The sequence below is a fragment of the Rhea pennata genome, chromosome 14, assembly GCF_028389875.1.
Source record: "Rhea pennata isolate bPtePen1 chromosome 14, bPtePen1.pri, whole genome shotgun sequence".
NCBI classification, from domain to species: domain Eukaryota; kingdom Metazoa; phylum Chordata; class Aves; order Rheiformes; family Rheidae; genus Rhea; species Rhea pennata.
Window position 1 is genome coordinate 12,203,658 of NC_084676.1, and position 13,672 is coordinate 12,217,329.

The 13,672-nt window shown below is 41.8% G+C and overlaps 1 protein-coding gene across 1 annotated transcript; it reads right to left on the reverse strand.

Annotated features, from left to right (window-relative positions):
* Positions 1–4,495: 4,495 nt before the first annotated feature.
* SOX30 (SRY-box transcription factor 30) lies at positions 4,496–13,232 on the reverse strand. The gene is made up of 6 exons (XM_062587511.1): positions 12,842–13,232; positions 11,392–11,631; positions 9,741–9,916; positions 9,266–9,278; positions 7,315–7,795; positions 4,496–5,214 (listed from the first exon to the last, which is right to left on the reverse strand). Exons 1-6 carry the CDS (start codon positions 13,221–13,223, stop codon positions 4,839–4,841), a joined length of 1,668 nt encoding a protein of 555 aa, XP_062443495.1. The 5' UTR covers positions 13,224–13,232; the 3' UTR covers positions 4,496–4,838.
* Between the last annotated feature and the right edge of the window lie 440 nt (positions 13,233–13,672).

Sequence of the window (13,672 nt, forward strand, 5' to 3'; positions counted from 1 at the left end):
TCAAGAATTTTCTTCACACAACTATATCAATATTATTTCCCAGATCCCAAATCCAATCTGGACCCAAATCCAGGGTCCAGATTTCAACTCTTTGCTAGGCACGTAGAACATCTTGAACAGAAGCCTTGAGTCTTCTCTGGAGAATTCTCCCATTTATTTATAGCTACCTGTAATATAAGAGAAAACAATGGCACTATTGCTGATCCTTTATAATAAACCAAGAATATACACCAAGTTTAGATGATTATTCTGCTTTTATCTCTGCACAAAGCATCTGACTACACAAAGAAAGAAGCAAAGAAAGTACTTTGAGAAGAAACAAAGATGTTTGCGCTGAAAGACTGTCAGTCTTCCCAGTACAACAAACCTTCACAGTGACTGCTTCACATATTATTCTATTAGAAGATTAGCTTTAAAAAAAGCATATAGTAAAATGAAAGTAGCTTCAAATCACTGTACTATTTTGGCCAAAGACTAGCTGCTTGTGATTTTTATCATTTTAAAAATAAAACACATTTAATAGTCACATTTGTTATACAGCAGTACTTTCATCATTGGATTTTGGTAATATGAGAATTGATATCTTAATTTATAATCACCAGAAAATCCCTCTATAAAAATATAATCACAGGCTGTGCAGTTGTTATATGTAGTTTTATATATATATATCACTTACACTGCTCAGTCATTGTTGAATGGAAAGTTTCAGGGTATTCTAACCTTATTAACAGCATTCATAGGCTGTGATACTACCTGCCTCTGGCAAAGGATCAGTCAGCTCCTGCCTTATGCCCATCTTTTTTAAAAAGAAAAAAAAGGAAAAAAAAACTTACTGAAGTTAATAAGGATACTTGTCTAAATCACAGAGCAAAGTCAGGCTTTAAGTTATCTAGGAATTACACAGACTTAGGCTCATTTCCTCCAGGATCCTAATTGCCTGATTAAAACTCTTCAGCTGGGAAGACGGAAATCTGTGCTCTGTTCCCTTATCTACTGCATAGCCTGTGATGAAGGCAAAGATACACAGCTGAGCTTCAGCTTCCCTGTAGCACCCACATGGAGGATGGGTGTACGCAGTCGTTAACAGGTTTTGAAAATTAGGAGTTTCAGTTTCCCCAGCTGCAAAGCTGGTGAGACTGCTTATGCAGTTGGATTTCTGCACTTAACTCCACACAGAGTTTGCAAGGTGATTTAAAACTACTGTCACAGGCAGGAAAGCAAAAGGTGATGGTTCTCCTATTACATTCATAGTAAATTAGGAGTTACCTGCCTAGAAGGAAATAGATAGACCTACAGATGAGAATGCCTGTTAAATAGACTTCTTCAGAGAATGACTGGGACATATATCAGACTAAAAGCTCTGTAATATTTCATCGGAACATCGGAACTCTGTTCAGAATTAGGAAAGGTTGTTGAATGAACTGCTGTTAAAAACCTCCCACCAACTTTGGAGAAAATATTATCAAAAATCAAAGTCTCAGAAAAAGAAGGTAGATTTTCTTTTTTCCTTTTTTTTTTTTTTTTTTTGATCCTGTCTAACCTCTGCTTGCACCGATGAAAGAAATTTTGGGCTTTATGTTGGGCTGACTTGAATGGTATGTGAAATCTTTTGTTTTTCAGAATACTTATCTCCGTTAAATCATTTGAAATGATCAAAGGAGGAAGGTTGTAAACCTGCGAAGGGAACGGGTGTTTTGACAGCAAACTTCATTATTTTGAGTTTTAACAGTTGGGAACAGCTTCAGCTGACCCCAAATCTTCTGTTTAGCTTTGGTTTTTCACCATCCATGTAGAATAGTGGGAATACTTGGAAGAGCCCTAGAGCAGCTGTCCTGCCAAACTGGGAGAAATGCTGTAAGATGATCAGGTATCAGACACAGGCTGGTCCCGATGTGCTGCTAGTGAAATAACATCAAAGCACGCTCCACGCTTTTCTTCAAGGGTGTGACAGTGCTGTGGCTTTTCCTTTACTTCTTCCACAGAAAAGTGAACCTAATGGCAGAAGCTTGTGTATACTCAACTGTTGCATCTTTTTAACTGTATTTGTATATTTAAAGCACCATAGCGCGCTCCACATTTAGTACAAGCTATTCTCATACCATAGTGATTACACTGAAGTAATTTATTCCCCTAAGAGAAGGGAAACAGGTACAATGACGCAAGTTTTAATAACAAACAATCCGTAAAATTCTCTAAGCAGAAAGAGAATGGAGAAGAAGATTATCTCTGGAAAAGGGTAGCCACAGGAAGCATGTCTTCAGACTTTTTCAGAGGCAGATTTGGAAAACTTACATCTGTTTTGTTTTTAAAGTTCAGAAGCAGGAGGAGTGATTTTTACTTTAGAGTAAAGTAAACAGCAGAGAAAGAAATATGTATTTTCTTCTATAAAAGAGTAGAATATGTCTCTCTCACCTGTCAAATACCCTTAGTTCTGCCATGAAGCGGGATGGCAGGAGGGCATACACTGAACACAGGACTGGCCCTGTCTACAACCCCCTTTATACACTGCAACAGGAGAAATAACAGTAGAGATATTTGGCACTTTAGGAATCTGCATTTAGGAGGTAAGTTCTTATGTGGGTTGGAAATCACCTAGGAAAAGGAGCCAACAGGCCTCTTTTATCACAACAGAAGTCCATCCACGCTGGGCTGCAGAGCATGCTAAGGAATGCCTCAGAGGAAGCAGGTGGATCAGGTGTTTCCATAATTTTCACTCCTATTTCTCTGCTCTGAGTGGACATGACACAAAGGTCTTTAAAGGGCCTGGGCTGAGGGTCACAATAAGCCCATGGTACAATGCAGCAGCTCTGAGGAACCTCCCTTCAAACACTGCCAAACCCCCTGACATGGGAGGAAATAAATTTGAATTACTCTTGGAAAGCAACTGTTCTAGATTCTGGCGCACTGCAATATGTCTTGTATCCAACCTCGTAGTGTACAAAAAGGAAAAGGGGAGAGGAAAATTACATCTAGAGAACAATCCCACAAGCAGCTGTTTTACACCCTGAAACATACTTGTGTAGGAATTAGTACATCTGCCCACGTGCTTTCCTACAAGCCAGATCAGCTTGCAGTGAGAAGATAATTTAGGAACAGGCATTTTCTACTATTTATAAGACTTTCCTCTTAATGTTTCATCTGCACTGCAGATGCAGTGGAGCCAGGGCCTGTTAGCAACAGCTGCAGTGTGTAGTGTAGACGAGATTTACCCTTGATTTTAATTGTGTTTTTCGACTACAAAATGCAGTAATTATCAAATGAGAGGTTTTGATCTTAAAAGGGATTGTATACTTGGAAAATGAGGTTATGAGCCCACTGCAGCAGAAATGCTTAAAAATACCTGATAAGGCTAACAAAGTGCAAAGAACTCAGTAGACATCTACCGCATTTACACTGACTTAGGACTATCTTTTGAAGTATGTGGAAATTGTATTTGTATCTGTCTTTATCAATAACACTAACTAAATGGATAGATACGGAAGGCCCAGGCCTCAGATTTTGACAGGACACTCAAAACACACCAGATCCAGTGTGATAACCTGTAGAAGACAGGGTGTCCTATATGAGATGGTCAAACTTCAGGTCCCCCATTAAAAGCAGAGGATACAGTTTTCCCCATATTACTGCAGTAACAGGCAGAAACACACATAAACATACATACATAACTGTGCATGCGTGTCTCTATTAGCAGCCCAAATTCTCTGAAAAAGTGACTTAAACTAGTCACGTTAGGCATGTGCAGCTGCGCTGTGCACGCCCAATAAGTCTATATGAATTATGATTTACATGCTCCCACTCAGCTCAATATCCATGGCTTAAAATGAAACACTAAGGGTAAGTACATTGTTCAGGTGATTTTATTTAAATATAACAACAGCAGAACAACAGGATTCCCAGAAAGAAATGACACCCCTTCCCATCAAACAGAAAAAAAATAGTTTAGTAACATTAATTACTAATTTTGGCAAAAAAATCTGTATTTCCTTAGTCTTTGCATTCAGCACAGATACTCTTCCCTTTCAACCACCTTCAGTATTCTCTAGAGAATTCAGTATTAACTATGCTCAGGGATCAAGTCACAGTCCACTTGTGTAAGTCACAGAGCCAGATTCCACCAATGTTCCTCTCTCTGGGTCCTACCATACCGTCTGGACAATCCCATTCTCATTAATGGAACTAGTTGCAGAATAAAATATTACAGAAATTGACCTAAATTCAGTGCATTACGTAACATTTGTATCACAAATGCAGCCTACAATAAAAAATTAATTAAATTAAGCTTAAAACTGTTCTCTATATCAAAGGAAAAATATAAAACATTGGAAAATCAGTCTTGACTTCACTCTCAAGACCTCAAAGTATTTTACTGCAGCAACTGTTACATTTTAGTCATAAAACAGAATTATTTCACTTGCTAAAATTCCTAAAGTAAAACCTATGAAATTATTGCAAATTCCATCAAAATGTTGTCTATGAACAAAGAAAGGCAATTTCCTGATTCAGAAGAGCATTAAAAGGATGTGCTTAAATACATCTCTCCTCAGGAAAGCACATTATCACATACTTAGAACAGAGTACCTGTCTAAGTGCTTTCCTGAGCCAGCCCAAACAATGCCTTGATGAAGCAGGTGAAACTCCAGGGCCTTTGGGACCTCCCCAGGTCTGTATTTGATTTCTCAAAATACAAACAGATCATCAGAGTTCTCAAAATGACCTGCACAGGTCACTCAAGCTACATGGACTTCCCTTTGAACACACCGACTGAAAAGATGGTGTTGGAGGAAAACATTTATTTCACATTCTGTAATATTTCTCTGGATTATCATTTGTTTTAAAAATTACAACTCTCGCAACACCTTCCCCTCTTCTTCCTCCTCACTGTCAGTCACATTAACTTGCTGGATGCTGGAGGGGGTAGATGGGGTGGCTGACAAAACATTCTCCAATGCACCAATGTCCAGCTGTGGTATGGGGCTTAAATACCTCTCCTCACTGTGGCTGTTGTAATAAGACACTCCTTCAAGGCTCTCACAGCTGCGGGAGTCCTCACTCTGTGCATGTTCCTCTGGGTACTCCCTGAAGGGATAGTCTCTGTCCAGAGACGAAAACATCGCCTCATGCTTTTGGTACCGGTCTTCATAAAAGCCAAGGCATTCAGGCACTGAGCTGGTGAAATTCCCATACCCAAATGGTGGCCGGCTGAATGGGCACGTGCTGCAATGAAAGAGATGGAAAATAGTCTTATACAAGTCCAGATTGCTCGAACTTCAATTTAGGCAAGAAAAACAGAATGGCTCTAATGTTCTATGTTAGTCAGTTCATCCCGATGAAATACTCAAAAATACACCTAACATAAAAATATGCCTGAGTTAAGCTCTGAGGCTGTAAGAAGAATCATGCACAGATTCCGTGTTAGCAAAGAAGGCCTGCATATGCACTCCTTTACACTCCACACATACAGGAAGTTGCTTCAAAAACAAAAAACACCCAAATAATTGTATTTTTTAATGAAACGATGTAACAGATAAAACAGCACATGATAAGCCTGCAGTATGTTAACCTACATACTCAAAACAGTAAAACAAAGCATCAAAAGTCAGTTTGTGTTGTTTTTGTATGCCAAAATTTGTCAGAAAGATGGGAAACAAATGGCCTTATTTATTGAGTGATCTTTTCCATTTACTACGTTGTTATTAGCAGGAGGCTTGACAGAGAATCCGTGTGCCCAATATGTGGCTGTCAATGTTACTCATTTAAAGAATTTACAGTGATAATTTTTAAAAAATATATAGTAGATGGTAAGAAGTTACTGTACCAAAATATAACTATTTTCCTTCAGTGTCCTGAGTTTGAATTTTTATTCTGATCCAGAACACAAGATGCAAGAAGTATTATAGACTATACAGTTGTAATAGAAATATAGTATTACAGAAATAAACTACATTGTTAAGAAAGTATAGTATGCAAAGAAGTAATAGAGTTCTGCAGTGCTGACAGCAGAAAGACATTGATACACTGTCTATCGTGGTTCCAAGATGACCATTCATCTTTCCAACTAACATTTAATATTTTAGTGTATAAAATTGCACACATTCATTTGCACTGTACATGCTACCTAGAAATGATGATTTTTGTACACAAGAAATGAGGTAATACGAACAAGAACTTACAAGTCAATGTATTAGAAAGATCATGGCATTAGCAAACCTGGCAACCTTCAGAAGTCCAATTTATCTTTGAATCTCAACAGTCTTACAGTACAAGCACAATTCCCTCCCTCAGAGAGCTCACGGAACTGTCTAATGTCTGATACCAAGAGCCTAAGCAAAGCTCATCTTTAGCAATTCTAGGAAGATGTGTCCTGTGTTCATTAAATGACTGCAAAAATAGCAGTATCTTCTATTGCACTTAGCTGCTTACTAAGGCCTTGCAAGCTTCAGTAGTCATCATTAGTCCTAATTTATGACTGAGTAGCCTTATTGCCTTAGGAACACAACGGCTGTTGTTATGAGTAGGAACAAGTAGTGTATAATGTCAGAATATGAGTCTAAAAATCATGATTTGTTGTGTTTGCATGGTCATGAAAGAAAAACAGTGCCTTAGAGCAAATAAGCATGGACATGAGTTTTTGCAGTGTGAAATGAGAGAACATCAGTAAGCTATCAGACTTCCTGTGTTTGAGCAGCACATCTGCATGCCTCAGAACTAGCTGCTGGGAGGACACTGGTCCTTTCTGTGCATGGTTAGCTTAAGAAATATCCACGTTTAGCTTCTGAATTCTTTGATCAGGTGATCTCTGACTGACTACTCCAAGACTGCAAAGGATAAACTAAGACTTACTATTTATATAAAAATTCTGAGGATATTTCCCATCAGGTTAGATTTCAGAAATATTAGTGGCTATGACAGATGCAATCAGAGTATCTGGGACAAATCCCAAACATCCACTTTAATTATATCTGATCATTTTCAAAATGTATTTACACTATTTCTACTTTTTTTTTTTTTTTGTAGAAATCAACTGCACTTAGGTGCATGAAGCAGAGAGAAAATACTTCTATTTACTGTAGGCTTGGGAGTGTCAATTACTAAAATAGTACTACAGAGTCTTCAATAACTGGGCATACATTACGAGTAACCTCAGGACATTGGGTCTCACCAAAATGGACTGCGATAGGAACATAAGAGCGCTTTTCCCTCCCAGGGAAGAGCTCTTATCTCAAGAGCTGAATGGTCCACCTGCTTTCTGAAAATGAAAGGACTCTGCTTTTTAGTACTCATTCTCATGGGGATTGAAGTGAAGGACTGCATTACCTTGAAGGGAAATAGTGAGGTCCAGGCACAAAGTAAGGGTGATGAAATGAAAATCGTGGAGGGGCTCCAAACAGACTGGTTGGATGACCGATGGGAGAAGGCTCATAGAGATGCGAGTGAGGGAGAGGGGTAGCTTGGGGAAGAGCTGCACTTCTAGGACAAGTAGAAATCTCCGAATACTCCTTTGGAGTCTGATTATCAGAGACAGAAAATCTAGCATTAGCAGTGCTTGTGTTACTTGGGTTCCTACTGGAGCTCTCAGCAGAAGCTGATGTACATCTCTTCACAGAGCAATTGGGTCCAGGTGATACATGAGTTTCTGTCTGAGTAGGTACAGCAAAATGCTGCGGTGAAATTACAGAGTGCAGAGGCAGAGCTGGAGCTGGAACAGACACTGACGTGGTGCTTGCAATAGCAGGCTGGAAAAGTGTAATTGGACCTGGATGTTGAATGGAAGAGGCTGACAGCTGGATGGCAGGAGCTTCACCTTTAGGAAATACAAAAGGTATTTATCAGTCATGAGTAGCGCATGAGATTTCAAAAATAGCCATGTAGCTGACAACAGCTAGAGCCAGAACCATTTCCTCCAAAACATCCTCTAGCATCACTTCCCTGCATTCAGTCACACACCGCTTGGGCTATATGACAGTTTTGGTGCCCACATACCCAAGCTCCCTTCTACAGGAACCCAAGGGTGGGTGAGTACGTAAGGCAGGAAGTACTTGGTGAGGGTTGAGGCTATGAGGCAGGTAACAGCTCAGTCTTGTCCCAATATGGCCAAATTCTTCCTAAGTAACCTGCATGGTGCTAAAGCAGCAGTGAAGGTGGAGAAGCAATAGCTACAATACCCTACCCTCAAACATGTTTTCTCATTTGTTTCACTAATGAACATACCCACCAGCCAATTTACTTTGAAATGCTTTGCAGACATGCACTTTCAAATCACACTATATGTTAACAGGATTGCCTTTATACAGAAAGATTTCAGAACGCTTTAGGTTAATATTTTCAAAAAACACTACCTGATTTAAGAGTCTAAATTCTATGTTAATGGGACTTCAATACTTCTAAATCTTTACAATCACTTAATCTATAATAGAAAGATAGTAAACTCTAGAATGAAACATAGTAGCATGTGAGGAGACCATAATGTTGTAAGATACATTAGAGTAAGAAATTTTGAATATTTTATTTAATCAAATCTGCACAGGGACTTAGAAAATGATTGCATTGCTAACTCAGAACTTGGCCAAATCAAAGCAGAATGATCTCTTATATATTTCCAAGTATTACTATGGAGCATAAACGAGCATTTAGGTTTTTCTCCTCATTACAAAGAGAACAGCCCCTGAAGACCAATGTTCATACCCTGAAACAGAAAATGCCAGTGAATGAATCTATGCCCTTTGTTGTTGAAACCCACCATTCATGCACTGACAGAGCCAGAGCTCTTTCATCACGACACATGAGGGACTGCAGTCAGGCATTGTATTTGCCGGTGGGCTCTTACGCTACCCTCTATGATACTGCACATTATTGACTTACTATAAAAAGGAGGGTCCTTCCAGGTTAAGTGCAATTTCTAAATGTATTTCTTCTGTAACTAGGTTATTGTGCGTATAAAAGCTGAGCTTTGTGGGTTCAAACTGTGGACATGCACAAATTGAAGAAATACACGTAGAACTATCTCAGATGGGCATAAATATCTAAGTAATGATCATAGAAAAATGTGCAAGTGAAAAATACCTCTTCCAGTTTTAAAGACTGCTTTAAAATTGCAGCCCACACACTCCCTACTTAACATCCGCCTTTCTGATACCTTTATTGACAATTCTGTCTGCTCCCTCTTGTAATCAGTCTAAGCTGTTGAGCATTTGCTATAAAGCAAAGGTGCCCTCACTAGAAAGGCACACCAACACAGGAGCAGAGAGGTGCCAGGGGCTAAGCTAACAAGTTTTGCCAGGCTTAGCAGTGTGGGTTGAGCAGCAACAGTGGGGTAAGATATGTCTGTGATGGGGACAGAACAAGGTAAAAAACAAAACACAAAAACCACAAAAAAAAACAAGAGAGCTGTAGCTTAGCTCAATAGGAAGCAAGTACTAAGTAACTGAGACCCCCAAAAGGTAGAAAGATAAAGATAGCAGGAGGGAACCAGGCGATAAGAAGACAACAACAGAGATCTGTAGGAGAGTAAAGAAGTAGCCAGAAGAATTTAAGGGCAGCAAAGGGAGAGAAGGCTGAGGAAATAGGAGGCGAAAGACTACGAGTCAGCAGTGTCAATGAGGACTGACAGATACAGAGGGTCCAAAAAGACTGAGGAATCATATCTTAACGACATCTACACTACCGTGTGCATAACTTTTACTATAATAGGTAGATTCCATATTTTTAAAATCATTCACTCAGAGTTCTAAAAACTCACAGACAGGATGTCCAATATTGTTCTGAACATTGGGGATGACAACGGAGTAAGCGGGTGATCGGAAAGGATAAATGGCAGCTGGATTTGTAGTGATGATATTCTGAGAAGTGCCGGAAAATACAGTGGAGACAGTCAATGGAAAACGCTTCCTTTTGCCTGGTCGTGGTTGATAAACCCAACCTGTTGAGATGAGAAAGATGCAGACTTCCCATTTTTGGGATGATCGCTTTCTTTCTGTAAAGCTAAAATATTTGTAATTCTGAAGTATCTAAAAAAAAATATGAGTCCAAAAACTGCTCTACAATTCAATGGCAAAACTCTTATTCATTTCAGTGGGCTAGCAAATGGGCATTTTACCAGAGGTAGAGTTAAAATCAGCATGTTTGGGCATTGTTTTGTTACCACTTCAGTTAGGTTACCAATGTAGTCACCATTCAAAAGTGTTTATGAGACAAAGAACCACAAAACAGTGGGGAGTGACATTGCACAAAAAAGGAAAGCATGTAAAGGAGAACATGATACTGTACCATGGGCTTTTGGTTTGGAGAAAAACAACAGTATTCAAAACGTGGATCTTTCCTGATTGTTTCCCTAGCCCCTTAAATCCCACTTATACCTGGAGGTTAAAAGATATGATGAAAAATGTGATCCACTAGAAATCCTACTTAAATTTTGGCAGTAAGGAGTACACTTGTCTTTGACTTACAACATTAGTCAAACACTAACAGACCTAGAAATATTTTTGGAATTTGGACCAAGTAGCTTGGTTTTCTTAGGCAGGCTAACTCTTAGGCTACTTTAAAGAAACCCTTTTTTTTGAACTCTGAAAAGACAGAAGGAGTGATTCTGCCCGCCTGCCTGTTTCTGCTGCACGAGCGAGCTCTCGCCTCCCCGAACCGCTCGCGCTCGCGAACTCGCGGATTGATGACATTACACACAGAACGGAGGGCGGCCCGCCACCCGCGGCCGCCCGCGACGCCTCGTCAGCCCGCCACCCACGGCCGCCCGCGACCCTCGGCTGCCCGCGACGCCTCGGCTGCCCGCGACGTCTCGGCGGCGCTTACAGAGCACGCGCAGAAAACCTCCTCCTTCGGTAGCGCCCTTTTAACTGAACTGCAGTGTTACGGGGAAACAAACTCGTTAAGGATGCAAATCCGTAACCCTTTGGAAAAAGGGCTGAGAAACATTTTCTTCCACATCTTGATTTGGGAATCCTAATGCCACAAGTGGAGGAGTCCCAAAGGATACAATGGCACTCATGCTTCCTGTGGCATTTCCCTTTCCTGCTTTTATAGGAGTGGATGCATGTGTCATCACAGGCCACCTGGACAACTCCTTTTGAAGCCTGTGAAATGTTGCAACATGCTACATTCACACAAAATTGTGTATCTGGCCATTAGATCTGTAAAGCATTTGGAAGAGCTGCTGTACATGTGGTGGTCTAAGAATGTAAGAAATTCAGAGACTATGGAGGATGAAACATCATTTATGGACAACTTAGAAAAACGAATATGCTTTCAGTCTAATGAAAGGATCAAATACTTTAAAGTCTATTACTTCTTCCAACTCTATTATTTGCTCTAATGAAAGAGATCACTTTTTATCCTGCAATTCTTGCACTTCTAAAGCATTTGGATAAATAAATATATGTTTACCAGGAAATTCTTCTCTGTGCTTTTCTTTTATTTTCTGGGCTTCATCATAATAGGGCTTCTTCTGCTCTTCAGTCAGTTTGTTCCATTCCAGTCCAAGCTGAACACTGATTTCTGCATTATTGGCAGCTGGGTTAGCTTTGGCTAGAGCTGGCCGATGAATCCTAGCCCATACCATGAACGCATTCATTGGACGCTTTACATGGCCACTTTTGTCCTTGCTAAACGGAGTATCTGGTATCCCTAGGTAATAAAATGAGGAAAGAAGATCATCTGCCAGGCAACATACACAATACAGGTTACATTCAATATAGTGTTTCCAAAGGGTATTTAGCAATATTCAGAAGAATCATTAGAGCCTTGGAACACACAACACTCAATGCACACTTGGAGAACAGTTCCTAGAAAAATAACTAAGGCTAATGGAGTATCAGACTGGCCTCCACTGAAACACTGCATAAAGAATCATTTACATGGCTTTTGTCACAGTCTTTCTTTTCTATATGAAACAGAAATGACTGTTAAAAAACACACTGGTTTGGATTTCATTTGGCTAGACTGCTTTCTGTAATACCTCTGTATTTATAAATTAAACATAATATAGAACAGACCATATCACTGCAAATCCTTTATCACCATTCCAACTATGCATCCAAACCCAGAGCAAGAGACCTAAATGCAGAGACCAGATCTGATGATGATATGGCCATTTAGTCCTACATCTTTGCAATCCCTGACCTCTCTGAGGTTGTTACTGCTCTTTTGTTTATTCTTCTTTTCCCCCCTCTCTTCTCAGATTCAGATGCCCGCTTGTTGGAGGAACCTGTTTCACCAGATGACTGTTGCATGACACCCAGCTTTAGGTCCTTATAACCAAAGACTAGATTTGCACTGAGCTGGTGACATAAACCTTAATTCCTTCACAACTGAACTTTGAGTAATCAGGTTCCTCTATGAAAAAAACTTAGAAATGAACTCCTCTACATAGTCAATAAAGGATGTCTACTAGTCTTTAGGATTTGCAGTTAATTTTAAAAACTTGTATTTCTTAAAAACAAAAGCTTCCTAATCCAAAAAAAGTATTCATCATTTAACATCTCCTAATTTTCTCTATGAGAGGTGTTCAAATGCTCAAAGCTTTAAAAATCAAGCGGATGCCTAAACTGAACTTGAAACCACTATTCACTGCAATTTTGAAACCAGCTATGAGGACTTTTAAAACAAATGGGGTGTGAGCAGACAAAACTGCCCTAATGTTAATGGACCACTAGCGAACTTTTTGCTCCTGTATGTTTACACCTTAAGCCAAACAACCAAACAAAAGTTGTGCAAACTACAGTGTATCCAAAGGGCGAGTTCTCCGACACTTGTGTTCTCCTATCTGAGAAAACCTGCTAGCTGTGTGCCACTTACGGAAACCTTGCAAACTTTAAGCAGTCTTACAATGCAATACCTGCATCGGAGGGCAGCACTGTGAGGGGCACATTTTTAGTTTCAATTTTTACTGACGGCTCCAGTAAAGACTGCATTTTAAGAGGCACTGGGGTCACTGGCACTTTAGTCACATGGATGAGCTCGGAAGGCGGAGGGCCTTGAAACTGAATTCTGGTCCCAGACGGCAAGGGGTGAAGCATCAGCGGGACCGCCAGGTCCGGGGGGTGCACGGCCAAGGCCCCGGGGGGCAGAGCCAGGCCGCCATCGCTGCCGCCCTGGGCGGCCCCGCTCAGGGGTCCCGCTGCGTCGGCCTCTGCCTCCTCCTTCACGCCGCGGGCCTCAGGGGCTGCCTCGCGCAGCTCCACCTTGACGGCACCTGCTGGCCCAGGCCCCCCGTCCATCTTCAGCTCTCTGGGGCCTTCCCGGTCCCCTGCGGCGGTGCCGGGGGCCTCCTGCCCGCATCCCCACGGGGCGGCGGGGCCCCTGGGCTCGCCCCTCTTCCTGCCGCCGCAGGCCGCCTCCTCCTGCTCGGCCTCCTCCACTTTGATGTGCAGCACCTGCTGGGGCCCCTCGGCTGCCGCCGCCGCCGCCTCCTCCTCCTTCTCCGGCTGCCGCGGCGGCTCGCGGCGGTGCCCGGCGCGGGGCGGCGGGCGGGCGGCGCCGAGGCAGGCGGGCGGCAGGGGGCGCTGCCGGCAGTGCGAGCGGGCCGCGCCGCCCGCCGCCGCCCGCTCCATGGCCATGACGCCGCGGCCGTTTGCCGCCTGCGGTTGGTGCGCAAACGCTCGCAACGCCCTCCCGCGCCCGCGCCGTCCGCCAATGGCCGCGCGCCGCCCGCGCCGCGCGCACCAAT